Source organism: Varroa jacobsoni, unplaced genomic scaffold, assembly GCF_002532875.2.
Source record: "Varroa jacobsoni isolate VJ856 unplaced genomic scaffold, vjacob_1.0 scaffold_487, whole genome shotgun sequence".
Lineage (NCBI taxonomy): Eukaryota > Metazoa > Arthropoda > Arachnida > Mesostigmata > Varroidae > Varroa > Varroa jacobsoni.
The window spans coordinates 226,168-243,198 of record NW_019213389.1 but is presented as its reverse complement, the minus strand read 5'-3'; the positions used below and the strand labels follow the sequence as shown (position 1 = coordinate 243,198).

At 40.9% G+C, this 17,031-nt stretch overlaps 1 protein-coding gene across 4 annotated transcripts in view; it reads right to left on the bottom strand.

The window, feature by feature from the left end:
* Nucleotides 1-4,765: 4,765 nt before the first annotated feature.
* The window catches only part of LOC111260881 (uncharacterized), a 33,948-nt gene continuing 21,682 nt past the window's right edge, over nt 4,766-17,031 (bottom strand). For all 4 annotated transcript variants that reach the window (XM_022833949.2, XM_022833951.2, XM_022833950.2 and 1 more), the window contains 10 exons: nt 16,342-16,621; nt 14,111-14,360; nt 13,463-13,660; nt 12,964-13,146; nt 9,380-9,542; nt 8,536-8,651; nt 8,134-8,338; nt 7,741-8,008; nt 7,290-7,516; nt 4,766-6,426 (listed from right to left, as the gene is read on the bottom strand). In XM_022833949.2, coding sequence (XP_022689684.1) covers nt 6,296-6,426; nt 7,290-7,516; nt 7,741-8,008; nt 8,134-8,338; nt 8,536-8,651; nt 9,380-9,542; nt 12,964-13,146; nt 13,463-13,660; nt 14,111-14,360; nt 16,342-16,621 — 2,021 coding nt within the window. In that variant the 3' untranslated portion in view covers nt 4,766-6,295. The remainder of the gene's footprint in view (nt 6,427-7,289; nt 7,517-7,740; nt 8,009-8,133; nt 8,339-8,535; nt 8,652-9,379; nt 9,543-12,963; nt 13,147-13,462; nt 13,661-14,110; nt 14,361-16,341; nt 16,622-17,031) is intronic.

Here is a 17,031-nt window from a genome sequence, read left to right as displayed (position 1 = left end):
AGTGTTTTTAAGCCGAAATCGCAATTAAAGCCCATCACGCGAACGCTGTATTTTTTTTCTTTGGCCTTCGCTTTTGCTGCTACTGTACACCGTACCTTTACGTCGTGACCTTTCGACTCAGTCGATCTTGGCCATTTATTATGAATCCTTAAACATTTACCGGGCCAACCAAATAGCTGGCCCGAGCATACTTCTCGCGAGCAGAATTCATTAGCGGTCAACCCAATAGACAATCAACGGAAAACGCAAGATAACAACGCATCGGGCCGCCAAAGCTGATCTCTGTTTGTATTCGTCGTTAGCTGATAACACACTATCATAATCGTCTCTGACCGTATTGCGTTAATATCAGCAAGTCTGGTACGTTGTCTATTGTTGGGGTCGTCCTTATGTCTACTATGATACGGTTACCCTGTTCCTTCCTAAAATGACGGTATTTCCTGTGTTGGGCTCAATGTCCACGCGAAAACGCGAGTGCACACTAACATTTGTGTATAATATCTACGTATATAAGGGCGGTTCGCCATGTGTAGTGCCGGGCCGAGCAGACGGACAAAGTGAGATCGGTCAAGCCTGAAGGTTAACTGGAAATGATTAGTATTCTAATGTCTTTGCCGATCTCAAGAATCGATCGAAACGTGCGCCCCAACCTCAGACTGTTCGATGAGTTTTTATAGTAATACGTGTGGCACGCCGCACGTATATTTATTCCCGGTGAATCAGCACCGGGACATTAACGACCGATTGACTGATCTGCCCGATTGAATGATGATTTATCATTTATTGCCCGACGCTCCATTATCTCAGTGAAGCAGCAAAAGTCGCAGCAAAAAGAGGTAGATCACATGTCATACCCTCGGACACTCCTGTACCAGGGCTAGCTCAAAAATAGACCTTATCCTTTTAATTGTTACGTAATACATGTCACTGGCGTGGCTTCAACCAGTGATCCCTGAGTTTTTCAGCTGGAGGTTTCATTGCCAAATCGATTGAAAAATATAGGAAGTGTAATTAATATGGTTATTCGAACGGGAAAAATCTGAATGAAAGTTTTTGGTCTTCCTTAAAAGAGATCAACTTTAGAAGGACGGCGACCTGTAGGATAACTTACGTCTTTCCTTTACTGATATATAGCATTTTTGTTCACGATGTAACTGGCATTTGTGCGTACTTTTCGATTTGGCGTATGGAGACATTTTTTAAGCATAGGTTTCTTTACGGGAGTAAGTTCTCGAGCAATGTGAGAATTTGCTGCGGCTCCTGCTTGATCTTATCAGCAGTTAATCAACAATTACCAATCGACGGTGGTATTACATATAATATAGCTTACTAACCATAATGACGTGAGGTAGACTATAAGTGAAGTCGCAGTAATGCTGAAGGGTAAATTAGCCTCCATTACCGACATTGTTCCTAGCCAACATAATAACTGTGCTTTTCTGTCAGAGAACTGTGTGCACACCGAATAAACTTACAAATTACATTATTGTGTCAAGTTTTTTTTTGGCAAAACAACTTTTGATAGTATCGATTAGATTTTCTTAGCAGTCCTTTCACTTCCATAGTTCTATTAGCGTTGCTCTATAAATTGTCATCATATTGCATCATTGTTGAATAGTCGCAGCAGCGTATGTTTCATTTTTGCCAAATGAGACATATACTATGATTACGTTATATGAGTAAGAGCTCCACCATACAGTTCCTTTCCGAGCTGTCTTCGTTCCACTGTTGCCACAAAAAAACATGCAAAATAATACAGTCATGTTAACTTCACCTGGCAGAAGCAATTTATGCCATCGTAAGAGAAATTTCTGATCCTAGCAAATGGGGTTATTTTTAGAAATATTCTATATTTCCCTTCTTCCTTGTTTGACTCTAAGAAATAAACAGTCCTCTTTAATCAACCGCTTTGCGGAAAAACCAACGACACAGAAGGACGACCGTGGTCCTTTCGATTCATCCATAAATTCTTTAGATAAACCTCAGCGCCGCAGCGAACTCTCTTTTTTCCTACACATACATAAACCCAAACATTCAGCGGTAATACCTGCTGAGCATAACGTTTTCACTGCCCAATCCATATGTATAAATATATGAAGTCGAAGCTAAATAGCACAGACATACCTGTAGTCAGTTAAATCTCAGTGTAATGAGCTTCATGAAACATCTGGACGACATTTTGAAGCTGGGACCCGGATCCGTTAAACAACATTCTTCCGTTTCTTCTCGCTCTGAGAACGAGAGTAGGGTGTAACGGTAGATAAATGTCACAATAAGAAGCTCTGATGCGGCTAAAACAAGTCTAATATCAGGCTACTAAAGCGGACTATGTATTTTGATAGTAGAGGTGCGAGTGTACAGTGTGCTCACCGTGCTTCCATCGTCAATTAGGATAACGGAGCTTTAAGATTCTACGAATTACCGAATTGGTGCAAGGTGAGCTTCCACCCACGCTTGTTCCTGCATAACGGCTACAATCAAAGACTAGAAATTCTACGGAACGTTCTTTAACAGAAACGTGCGTAGTGAAACAGCATCAGTGATTAGATTCGTCTTTCTGTACAGCACAAACGATACCTTCGAATAGCAGAACAAACGAAAACTGATTGGGCACAACGAATAAATTCATGGTCCTGGTGCCACATGCTTTTGCAATAATTTAAAAATGAAAATTTTATCTCAGCAAGCTTATGTCCTGGAAGAGGGTCCAGTGGCATAGAAATATCCAATTCGTGTTTTTAAAGCGACCCCTATAGCGGGATGGTGCGTCCAATCCAAGACCTTACCTTTTCCATTATCGGATCTATCAGATAAACGATTGTTTCCAATAAATCGCGTCCTGGCAATCGAACTATTCAAGGTACATAGGAAAAGATCGCTGATAACTTTAGACAGATTCGCGTCTATATGTGTGCGGGTGGGTAGCTGTCAGTATTGCGCCCTACAGTTGTGCAAAACCATAGAAAACAACAAGCGTACATTAATTCGTTTTGATAAGGGGCAATTTTATCCTATTTGGTCAACCATTAAAAACGTAACCTGAATAGGTTGTAAGCGAACGAAAAGAAGACGATTATGTACGAAAATGAGTGATTATGGGTGGACGAGGATGAAGGGTATAGAATTCGTTGAAGCGCTATGCTGAGGCAGATCTGTTCCTGGGGAGACGCCACTAACTCGTGTCTTTTCCATGACTGCCTGTTAGTTTAGCGTATAACGTTAACTGATGCGCGACGACAGCGGAGAAATTTATGTACCCCAATGATTTGCAACGGAAATCGCAATCTGTTCAACTGACGGCTTAGAAATATTCATCCATGTCGTTTTTGAAGTCTGCTTTTTCTAATCGACTGGATGGGACGGAATCGGAAGAGCACGTGGAACGACAGAGCTTAAATGTAAACACATATATACACACACACACACACACACAGGAGTCGTATCAACGAAAATTCAACTATACAGGTATTTTTTCTTTCCTTATTTTTCCTTTCGTCTTCCTTTCTTCCTATTATCATCCATCTCAATTTATCGTTATTGTCATTGTGCTACAATATGGTCACTAACTGTATCCACATACTATGTACTTCACATATCTTTGTGTGTGCGCGCGTTTGTGTGGGTATAAGAGTACCAAGTATATTTCCCTTTTATGTTGGGCCTTGTCTTCTTGTACCATTGCTATATAATTTATATCTGCTACAACAACAGCTTGCTAAGTTATTTCATAATTTTTTAGCACTTACAAGAAGCGGTTATATATATATATATATATATATATATTGTTATATCACGACACCGTGACATCCCTAGAATATGTTAGCTTTTAGTGATTCTCTTACTACATATTATTCATACAACAATGTACATATTCCTGTATCGCAAATCCCGGAGGAAATACTTTATACTTATACATATGTATTTTTGAGGGGGGTTTAACGACGCGAATAATCTGATAATGCCTGCAACATGTACGATGTTTTTCCTCTCATCACCAGATAATAATGACGATAAAAATCTCGTGCACACTAACAACAGGAAAATAAATAGTATATATTATATAAATCTATATATATATATGTAGGTATACACGACGTAGATACGATATACCTGTAACAATGGTCTAAGCATGTTCTCTGTATCCCTTTGATTTTAATTCGATCGCTGCAGTTCTACATATCGTAGAGTTTTGTTACACCTTATCAGTACGTTAGTGTTTGCGCTGTGATAACTGCCGCTATCGCCACTATTAGCGAAAACGTCGCGTTCTATTGTCGACCAGAAGACGGTCGTTTAAGAGAATGATATCTTGAAGCCAGCTTTACGGTAACGCTTTATCACACCAAAGCCAACATGTCCAGACACAAATGTCGGAAATAGTCGCTCATCAGATCGGCATAACTGGGTTTACGCAGACAAAACCGCCAGAACTCCCATACATATCCAACGGTCAGTGCTTCGTCAAATGCGTATGCAGGCGTATAGGGAAGATTGGCGCTACTGGTCAGAGCAAAGGTCTGCACAAAATGTACGTGTTGCTATGCATTATCTTCACTCGCCCTTAACAATGCTGGCTCATTCATGTTAACTATTTGCTGTTAGGAAGAAGCTGATGTGGTTCCGATCCTGCCTGCATCTATCTAGAGTCCTATTCAAGTTTCAGTACATGAAATGTCTGCGATATGATAGTATACACGAGTAACGGATAAAACATGTTAAGCTCATTTTCACCTAATCACATACATCTACCAAAAGATATTTAGCGTACAATGCAATTTTTGGCCATGCAGTTTATTAGTTCACCTTCAATTCATAACTATTTATTATTAATCAAAAAAAGTTCAAACGGATGAGGACAAGTTACCGCATCTACGTTAGGCAACTGCTCCAATATCCCTTTCTCGTGTCCTTCCACCGTTATCGTTTTCTTTTCCCGCATCTGAACTATTTTGATACTCAAAGCTCGGAAGAATCTCCGTGTGTATTGCCTTTACATGTTCCTCCGATCCTCAGTCTCCGACTCGGTCCCCTTTGCCCCAGTCATATGCATTAAGTTCACGTTTAGATTGCTCACTTGGATCGTTTACGCGGACTCGTATATATGTGAAGGTGGGTGGATGAATGGTTGGCTATGCACTCTTCTGTATACATATTTTCATTATCCTCATCTCAGTTTCCTGCCCCGTATCTTTTTCTTGTTGGTTGCTTGGTAATATATATACATAGATGTATGCATATATATTACAGAACTGATATATAAGTTTTATGGTTTCTCATAGAGGTGCTATAAATACATTTGGATCATTTGAAATCTTTCTTCTGCTTCTTAAATATATAGGGCCATTAAAAGGCGGAAGCTGAGCATTTTTATGTACTGTGCGAGTACACAGGTATTAATCTTACCTACCGATGTATATACTTCACGAAGTTACGGTTTTTCATTCCAATCTCTTTTTGCGCGGATCTGCTAAAATACTGAAAAATATCTACAACAATCTGGTTTCAGCATTCTCTGAGGACAGTATCTAAATTTGCTTTCAGCTCAGTTTAACTTTATGACCGACCCGTTCAGACTGGTTCGTCAGTGACATTCATCATAGTAACTCCCCACTGAATTTTTTTCTACTGCAAAGATGATAGTACAATGATAAGAATCATAGATGCCGAGGGGGGCTTCCATCGGCATACAAATATACGCAAGGCCCCATGCGTAATCTAACTTTAGAATATCATTTACTTCTGTGTGTAAAATAGCTCTAATCTTTTGTCTTGTTTGCATGCGGAACAACGACGCTTATTGAGTGAATTTTCGTCTGGTCTCGCAGTCTTATCACACTATGTAATAGCCAAAACAATAGTCAAAGACTCGTCGAACAGACACGACGGGAAGTCGATGCCAATAACTTCGATGGAAAAGAGCATTAATTGGTAACGGTATCGAATTTTCGGTATTGAGCAATGACAATATCTTTGAGTCTAATAAACAGGATTACGTAGAGTGTTTTCTGCGTCAACTCTACTGACACGGCATCGCAACTGGCCTTTTGATTTTGAGATACTTTGCTCAGAATGTCGCTGATTTTTTTGCCGACACGAATTTACGAGTTAGCCTGAAACTAACCATCGGTTGATACGACGAGCTGCCGGTCAATGATTGTAGATCAGCTGGAAGCAGTAAACAGATATGATATCGAAGATTACCGCGATAATGTGCCGCTGTGATTGAATGATGCATTGAACGTTGCGTTTTACGGGTGGATGAAGTGAAATGTACACTTCTTTGTAATGCTGTTCTTTACATGTTACGATGAACGGCATCATCGACGGGCGATGAACAGATTGACGACGGCGATCCTGACGGGGCGTAGCCTATGCTCGACCCCGATGAGTTCCGATGATGCGTTCCAACGGCGGTTAACACAGAGCCTAGAATCATGACAGAAACATCAATTTGGAATGAAGCATAAGGAGAAAGGAACCGGGGTGCCGAAACGGGCTTATAGAAGGTTCAAATATCGATTGGATTCGAAGTTAAAAAAAAATAGGCTTCCCGCTAACAAGGATAGGGTTAGTATTGGAACATATCGTTATATCTAGGAAGCCGATTTTTGCACTAGCTCAAATTAATCTAATTTCTTTGGAAACCCTAAATTTGCGTCTTGTTTACCAGTGGACATAACCCCCTTTGTGATTACTGAATAACTAATTCAGTAGATATCTCGTCGTTTATTTGCAGAAGTCGTGTAAAGAGAATTATGAATTTTACGATTTTTATGTCTCTTTTCTTTCAGAAGGAAAAACTAGCCACGTGTCTAGCTACTGTGTGTCCTTTATGGTATCTGCTCTATAAAGTCATCATCTGCGACGTTGAAAGTCTGAATGAAAGCGTGATAGGGCTTGAAGACAACGCTGAAGTGCTGGCATTATTTTCGAGGTTCTCGTAAGCAGAACACCATTTTTTCTAACTTAACTAAGCAAGTCAGTGCTTCTTTCATTGAAGCCTCTGAACCAATAAATAGACTATAATGGATAATTGAAGAGATCTTAGCTAATAACTTGAGTAACTCAATTAGCACAGCCATACCTTAAATTACCCAATTTTTTATGAACGCGCCGGAAATGCACCTATTTATCGAGAAATATTAGGATTTGCTCCCTTTCCAACAAATCCAATTCATGTTGGCCATATGTCTAGTCTGCCTTTTTTCGACGATTAGCTCTGACAAGCGCCGCCCGTACGCTCCAAGGGTAAATCGAATTTGATTCAAGAATCTACTGTGTATTCTTACGTTGAAAATTGCAGCTGTTCCATTTAGCCTTTCTACTTTGCAGCTGTTGCAGGTGTTGCTGATTCGACTGTCGGCTATGCATCAGCTGACGAACGTTGACATTCGACGAAAACTGGCCCTGCGTAAATTGTGTGACTTCTACGCCTATTCCGATTCTCGCATCGGAAGCGACGGGCGACGTACTTGGCATAACGGGCAGGTTTGAAACCTCTACACCATCGTTTGACCTGCGCGAAAAAAAGGTATGTGCTAATTCAGTGCGGCAGTCGACATAGACCCCACAACCCTTTCTGGGTTCGTCTCTTTTATTCGTGGAGCGAATATAGTAATTATAGAAGACACAATATTAATTTCCACCAGAACTCGCACTTGGAAAATTAAAGTACCTTTGCTTTTACACAGGTAGAAGCCGATTTACGACCTGCATAGAAGAAAACACACTCAGTTGTACCTGCTTACGAGACTGGATGATTCAGCGTTACGAATTAGTGATTGTGCACTTGAATCCATCGTCGAACAAGCGGGATGGCTCGTGTCGCCAGAGGCACAGGACGCTCGCTCTCCGTCAGGAACGCAGGACATTCGGCCTACCGATATCTCCTCGAGATCTTCCGAATCATACTCGGTTTTGAGTTTGACGAAGCAATTCGAGCCGAGGAGTAAATTGGGCTCTACAAGGTTCTCCAGCGCTAACGGATCGCATGCAGAACCACCTGGAACTGTCATTAGCGGATTAAGCGGCAGTTAGTACGAAAGCCGGCAAAGAGCGTTTTTCGTGCCATAGTTCGATGAAGAAGATTAAACCATCAAGATGTGTGTCTGCTGATATTGAAACGCAACGTACCATGCTTGTTTAAGTTGATTTCGGTGGATTCTTTGGATCGCTGTATGCGTCTGAGGGTATGGGCATGGACTGAGCTGAAGAAATCATTTAGATGTTCAACGGTCACTGAGTTGATGTGTGGCGAAAACCGGTTGCATAACTCCTGTCGTTCACGTTCACCCTCTTCCTTCGACATTAACGTATTTACGCACACAAAGTGGTCAACCTGAAACCGTCACCCGATTTCGATTAGACGACAGACGATGGCATTATACGTTTTCTAATTAACTGAAACCAAACATCGAAAAAATGCCGTTCCAGAATACGTTCATGTAAGAGCATAAAAAAAAAAAAATTGTTCAATAACTGAACGCTTCACGGGACAGAAATTCCTGTTCGAATACCTGTACCCATTGTACCTACCTGCATCGTGGTTTGATCATAGTGTAGGTAACCCGAGGTACGAAGATATATATAGTCATCGCCCCGCGTTCTAAGCCGATATACAACAACGCCTTTACCCGAGTGCGAAGCTAACACTGAAAACAATAACCGATAGCGTCGACTTCGGAGTCACAACGCAGCTCATGGACAAGCTAGGGGTGACATGGTTATTAATGTACACGCTGCAGGCCGTAGTTAGTCTTGGAAGCTAGTCAAGCGACAGTTTTTTATCTATTTAAATTTATTTATTTACAGTATTTAAAAACAGCGGGGGTCTTTTGACTATGTAAGTGCGGACTTTAGGGCCGAACCGAACCGATATGTGGTACGGTGGAAATATAATCGCGAATATACGTTGAATGATATGCGTGCTGGTCAAACACAACTGGGAGGTTAGCTGAAATTAAACATTTAAAGAGCTTGGAAAACCGTTTAGTCTCAGCTAGAGATCAAAGCCGGTACCCCAGGGAGTTTGGGGAATTGTTCCCCTCGTCACCACGTCAGGAAATGTTTAGAGAGGGCGCCACTTGTACCATGTGCACAATCCATGCTATGAAAAACTATGTGATTTTATTTGCGGTATTCGAGCCGTATATCTTATAACAATATTATGCTTTTTGTGACAGGTAAGCGGCTATTTCATTTCCTTGAAGCATTCTATAAACAGTGCGCATAGTACACAATACTGTGAATGGCAGTTCTTAGCTTTTTACGGCACGCATATCAGAAACGTTGCTGTCATATCATTCTGATTTGTGCGTCATTTTGTCTGTGCGTACTGTCCTTCTGCAGATGAGCGTGAATTTAAGCAAAAGGTACTTACTTTGTTTTTGGGCAAATAGGGCAATAACAACATCTGACGGGTCCATGTATTTGTGGGCAGACACCCCAATGACCTCGTGCGGGAGATGGCCCGTCACCACACCAATACGATGGTCTGCGTAGATGATTGTACCATCCAACTTATGACGTGTCACGTACTCGTCCTATATTGTCAAAAAGCCGTTAACGATAGAATAGATCAGCGCGTAATTCTACGTATGCCTTGTTTTAAGCGATTCTTATTTGTCCCGATTTTTCGCGAATCGTGTGGTAGAGGGAAACAACGACGTTTTCATCGGGCAACATCGGTGTAAATCTGAAGCTTGTCCATAAACTCCATGCGAACGCTAACGGAAACACACTCGCCGCCATACAGGCTAACTGTTGGAAGCTTATTATCGGTCAACAACGATCACTATAACAGCGACACTGGCAGCCGTCGATACAACCGTTAAAGCTGCGCCCCCAGTGGTGAAACGATAACCGGAACAACTCAGAGCTGATTCGGATTAAAAAAAATTGCCCTTAAATGTTAAAAATGATCTATTGAACGATGGTGTAAAAAGGTGACTCTCAAAACAAGGTTGGGTGCATGCTCAATATATGACTTTTATTATGCGCCGGAATTCATTATTGAGTTCCACGAAATCACGAAAGTGAGCTTCAGGCACTGCTAAAACATACACTCATTTTGTAACGTAGCACCGAATGGCGCCGCCTGCTCCTAAAGTAGTTCCTGAGCGCAAAATACTCTCCGAAAACTGGCTCGACATAAAGTTTGTGTTATTAGCGAAGGCCGTAACGGCTCCACAGGTTTATTTTCTACCGCGATTGGCCACCGATATAAATCGTCAGGCGACCTGTTTTTAATGGTAACCGTGCAGGGCAACTTAATGCAGTACATATGGCTATACGTCAGCGTACGTAACGCATAAATATAAGGTAAGAAAACAAAACAAGCTGACATCAAGTACACATAATGAGCAAGAATGAGAATGCCGTTTATGGTGAGTGTCGGTAGTATCTCATCGAAAACATATGCAGTTCTAGAGTGATGGCACTAGTAATATTGGCCTGCTTAAAATAGTCACCGCCTTTCCTTCTAAAGGTCTTACATGAATCAGGGTGTAGGGTTCGTAGGACGAATGTATGCCTCTTTTTTGACTCAACTCAAAGCAAACATTTTGTTCATGGCACAGCCAAGTAGGGCAAGCCACGGCGCCCTATATATATATATATATATATATATATATATATATATAGGCAAGTACCTAATATTAGGTGACGCCCTATAACAAACGCAATCGCAGGGGCTTGACGGAAGAATGTATGAACAAGTCAAATAAACAACAATTAAGAAGTAAGTAGATAAGCTTTTCAAGATGATTATTTAGGCTCTGGTGCGATAACTGGTAATGAAGATCAGGGGGGTGAGGAGAGTGATCGATGTTCAGGAACATATGGGGTCCACTGAGTGACCACTCAGTAAGGATTTATCCAGAAGCCCCAAGCGGACTAACTGGTAAGGGGCAAAGCGTAGTTTATGGATCTGTAAAATATCAGCAAGTGTGTGGAGTAAAGGATAAGATAAGGATGTGGAGACTTATGAAATTCCGGAGATGGCATCGCGTATGACTTGTATTTGTTGCCTTTTTTCGCACCTATAACTCGTCCTTCAGATGACCAAGCAGTAGGAAGTAGGACAGGTAGAGATTACCAAGATTCGTAAACTAAAAAAAGAAGTTGTTATATAACAAAGGAAGCAAAAGAAAAGCGGTATCATTAAACCGATTCTACTAAGGGGTAATCTGTGTTATGACAGCCACCTATTGGATGACATCAGTCATGAGCAATTGCCGCTGGGATTGACTGGCATAAGGAAGGACTCGCAACAGTACGATCACCATAATTGCGGATAGCACAGGATCGACGGCAGAAATCTTTCACGTATTCATTTGTCTACTACTGGGGCCCGAAGAGTAGGATAAAATAGTACAAAGGCATGATATGTAAATACCAGTTGCCAAGGGCATTATGATCGCACGCTCGCCAGACGAACGATCAGGTGTATAGAGACAAAATATTGGCCAAATCAGCGATGCTCCTTAACAAAGCAGGAAAAGCAAGTTTTTCAGTCTCTTCAAGGCTAGAAGGGTGGGCAAAACAGCGTTACGAAGATTGCTATAGAGGTAAAGATTCGGCGTCGGCTAACCTTCTCTCCTCAAACAATTGCATCATAATAATACAAGGAAAATCGTTTCTGGAACAGGGAAATCATTCAAAAGCTGTCCAGTTTCCCGTACGATATTTGAAGTTAACAAAAAACGAACGATTAATTACGTAGATAGACTCACATCAATAGTGTAACAGCAGCCATGGCAGACGGTAGTGGTGAAAATTTTACTTTATGGAACAAGATGACAGAAACTGTATATAAAGACACAGAATACCCGATCGATGAAAATTATCCAGATTTAATATCACTATTGTTATTATGTGTTGTAACAAGAATAGGCAGGAAGATGGAACGAAGGATGAAAAGCATTATTTTCTTCAATTCAACTACCTGAGAGGGAAATTTTCATTAAGAAACGGGCAAATTATGCTTGAATCGCTTAGTCAATAACCACATAACTATAATAATTAGCCAGTTGTTAATTTGATTGTAAATGTTAAGAAATGACACAGAAAACAAACATTTGAAACGAAAATCTGCCACGCATATAATGCTCAAATGGTATTAAACTAGCCGGGTTCAGTCGTAGCAGGAAATCAAGCTAAGTGCCTTAGTAGACTTCACATACTGTTATTATATATGTGAAGACTCTTTAGCTCACAGCCAAGATGGCGATGTTCGATAACGATACCAGGAAGAGGTGAGCACAGTTTTGCGGTGTTTCTTTTGAACGAAACTTCACGAGATGCCTTCGCCTTATAATTTCATACAGTACTGGATTTCATTATTCAACGGTGCTTAATTAAAAAGTTGATGGCTGAAAGGAGTCTTACTTCCATTCAAGCAAATAAAAACCTTTGCTGTTTATTTTCCGTCCCGTCAATGACCTACTGGGCATAGTATAGCGACGACTCAAAATTAATCTAACCCTAACATCATCTCAACAACGTTTCAAATTTTACGTCAAGTACTCAATGGCATTTGAGTACTTGACGTAAAAGCTCTCAAAACGATTCGAACCTAGGCCACTACGTATTACTGCGAGTAACGGCCAAACATGTTACAGTAACACAGTATCTTGACAACTGGAGAAGACGTTACGATTTACTGTCTATGAGTTCAGTGGGTACGTGCGATATATGTAATAAAATAGTAAATAAGCGCACAACTGTCAGGTCTGTAGAGTTTACTTTCAGTCAGGGACAGGACAGAGTGGAAGATCTTCAGTCAACGTTAATTGTTACGTATTTCGCAACGCTATTTCGTATATCGTGAGACGCTCCTGCGGTGCATTAGAAGGTCGGGCATTTTTCCTACAATTTAAATGAATTTCACCTTCTAGTTACCTAATTAATTGAATCTCAGCGGTAAAACTTTAACCAGTTATAAAATAGTCCCTGATAACCTACTCGGTTAGCGTCGGTGAGTGAAAGCTCTTTGTAGGGTGAAGCGTTCAAAATGCGAACGAAAGTCTTGAGTAAAAATCTCGCAGGGCTGAAATTATGAGCCAGAGCTGTACTGTGAGCGCTTCCCATACCGCTATTCTCTTCGAACCTAGCTGGACCTGCGATACGTCCAATCGCATAGATTGCCTGTGCGAAAAAATAATAGGATTTTACACATCGGGGTAACGCGTTTGTGGTGCAAAAAATAAAGGTACATTTATAGAAACAGATAAATGACCAATATTGAAGTTATCACAGACAAACGCAGCCTACGAGAAGGTTCTAGATTTGACGATAGATTATGGGCTCTTTTTTTTTTTCTTTTTATTTCCTAAATATAGAAAACACTGTTCGATCAATTTTCAGAGGCGACGTCCATTGAAACTGTAGCTGCATCATAGCAATACATGTGCATTTATTTGTGATCAGCAACCCAAATCAGTCACTGTCTAACGTCACCAACCTGATACGTGATGACTTCAGATCGTGGTTGAGTTTTTTCACGTATTCGGCAAAAAAACGAGACGTCGTCGCACACCAGTTGGTCGCCGATCAGTCGATACTGTTCTTTTGCTAAAAATAGTGATTGTAGTTTCATATGGACATTGTTTACGTCCGCTGCATGCATGAAAGTGAATAATGAGTGGCCGATCATCTCGATCTGCATCAAACAAATATTTAAGCAGACATTATTTAAATTAATGTTAGAAAATCCACAAAGCTTTGCCATTTAATCGGGCGGCAGCAGCAGCAGCAGTCCGCTATCGAGTTTGCTGCCTTTCAAACGACTAGGCACAACGTTTGATTAGGGTAGGAATAGGACGCTCGATGCAAGCATGTCGCGTATCGCTCGTTGTCTACCTAGTTAGCTGAATGACGTTTCGCAGAACAAGATAATTTCTTTTTCCTACTTTTAAACCTATTAAAATCTCTGATATATGTAGATAAGATTTCTCTCTACGGGTTTATTTGCCACGCGTGGCTTCCAGTATTTGACAATCTATTCCATGAGAGAAAGAAGTTGTTTCGTACGTATCCGTCAAGTGTTGTCCATACGTCGGCGAAATCTTAGAAACGTCCTTACTATTGGCACGTCCTCTAGTTGACTCACATGTTGATGGCCGAGAAAACCTTCCACCGTTGGCGATACGTAGATGATCTTGCCATGCATATTAGTCACAAGAACGAAGCCTTCAAGAGCATCGATCAGCTCCCGTAGATGGTTATGATTGACATAGGCGGGTCGCCAACGTCTCCTTCGTCGGATAGGTCCAGCACTCTGGTTGTCCTGAATCACGCCGGGAAAATCCAACCTACTCACCAGCTGGGTCTGATGGAACCGAAGATGGCCTGCGCTAAGCCTGTTCAGCATATGACAAGCAGATCGATCGTACCGTGAACAGAGATCTATTTTCATTCAATGCTAAGTGCCTTTATTTAGATAATTTCAAAATGGCACAGTGATTAACTGTATGAAATATCATCTGAACGAGTTCCGACTAGTATCTAGGGTGATATAGGCACTCTGGTGATTTTACTCCCTTAGCCAGTAGGCGTTTGAACAGCCAGATCTGACAAAATCATTTCTAGTCACTGCTATTAAAAATGTTATTACTGCATATATTCTGCCTTTCCAATTGGCGTTATTTCCGTCAAAATGGATGCCAATAAGTTTATTAAAAAAAAAACGGTCAAAAACGCTAGTAATATAAATAAGCACTCTAATTAATAATATAGTAAGTACAGTTAAAGCACGACCCATTTAGAAGAAACTGGTCCTAACGATGAGGCTGGATCGAGAACATAGATTTTACTTATTTGAATTAGACGACATTTTTCCTTCTGCTATTTATACATCCACTAATATAAGATGTCGTTTTATACATACCAATGGCATTTACGAATTTTTTTGCACTGAGTAAATTAACTAGGAAGGAAGGATGGACAGTTATTGCGGGACGTAGCCCGCGTACGTAAAATAGAAGGTAATCTAAGCGGCCCTGACCCGATGGTGACCTTTCAAAACATGTGAGTTGGACAACGCAACCATCTGGCGGATACTTGTATAGGTAAAGGTAATAGTGGTATTCTATTATGATTTTTTTCTTCAACACTAAAAACTGATGTAATACGGAATCAGCTTCGGCATATGAAATAGACGGACTACCCTCAACTATTTCCTAGATCACTCGAACAGATAAGCTAACTTAGTCCTAAGTCGCTCGCCTGAATGCGCCTGGCCGCGTACTTCGCATGCACTAATTTAGAAGATGCGTGACGAGCTGCCGCGCTTGATTCGGTTCGCACACAGGATCACCATAGACATACAAAGTCTACCCATTTTTACAATAAACACCGAAGTTCCAAAAACTAACTGCGCGTACCGTACAATAACTAATGCTACCTTGTTATCCCTGCTTAGTCACTTTAGGCCCGATTCATTTAGAGCCGACTTCTCAACCCTTGTTCAATACTGTCCTATCGTCTTGTTATACCGGTCCCACTATTTAGTTACAGTGTTTCTTCTTACTCTACGCCCTTTCTCCAGCTGTCGGAGTTCTCATTACGGTTTATCAGCTTGCTCTAGTTAAATCCACTGAATGTTCGAGTCATTCTTTTACTTTGTTGCATTAGTCTATTTTATCAATTGTTATCCTTTGATTATTATTTCACTACCACGTCCACGTCATCCTGTGAAGCTGTAGCAGGTGTCACGTACATCTGCGCCAATTGCCCCGTGCTTCCGGTCCAACTCAGCCGTCACTACTTAAGTTACTACCGTTGTTGCACCGCTTTGAGGTGAAATAACTTAAAAATTCTTTGGATATATGAGGCCAATCGTAAGATCAAGCAGTAAGCAATACGAAAACACTGCCAAAAAAAAAGAAAAGTCTTAATTGTTTTTCGAGTCAATTATATCCAACATCATACTTCACTCTACTGAAGAAAATGAAAAAAATCAATATGTGCGAAGATCTGGCTATTTCTAAAAAGTTAAGCTCGATTTGAAGGTAAGCTCGAAATAAGTTAACGTTTGTAAAATTTTTGGTACAAATTATTGTTCGCAGATATGATTTTTATCATAGGATATTTTTTGTGAGGGCACAAAATCGCAGATAATCATAAGAGCCATGATAAAAATTGCCCGAGATGGTCGATACACGTATACGTACTTTACCGACCCACTACAACTGGTTGTTTTGTGTTCGTATAGAAGAAGAACACTTCGTAGTGGGTTCAGGCCCATATTTAGACATCGTTTAACTGTAAAAAATTTAATGATTTTCCGCGGTCTAGTATTCAATCTAATCAAGTTGTCAACTAATAAACTATATAACTTACCTAAGTATGGACGTTTTGTCTAGCCGTTTGCTTGACATTCCAACCATTGGGACCATGGTGGCCAGCTCCGAAATAGACGAGTTCAATTTGTCCCGCCGTTGTTTTTCAGCGATATTGCGCTGGATTCGTTGATTGTTACCAGCTAACGTGGCAGAATGATGACCACTTCCATGGGGGCCATGGTGACCCCCGTGGTGACTTGTGTGGTGGCCAGACCCCGATGGGCCGGCACTCGCGGCCAGTGACACCATTCCCGTAGAGACGACTCCCTTTGAAACAGCTAATGAAAAATAAAAAAAAAAAAATAGAAGAATAAGTATGAGAATATAAGGAATCTAGTCTAACATCGTTTATCGCCGCTATCTTGTATCATAGCAGCTTTCAAAAGGCCTAAGAAAGACAATGTTGGCTCTCTCCCATTGAATAGTCTCCGTGCTTTTCTGGATAAGGGGTCACATTTAGGCGTATCTAGCCTCGTAATTTGTCCTTCGAGCTATCAAACATCTTAATTTTTTTTATATGCAATCATTATAAACAAAGCATTACTAGTAACACTGAACGCGGTCTGTGCACGGAAAAGCTGTTATTCGGTATCGAAAGTGCCCCTTTTGAGCTGCTTATGCAGTGCACCGAACTGTTCCGTCATGCATAATATGGATAGTAAAATTGGTTTACCCGATGACCCGACCG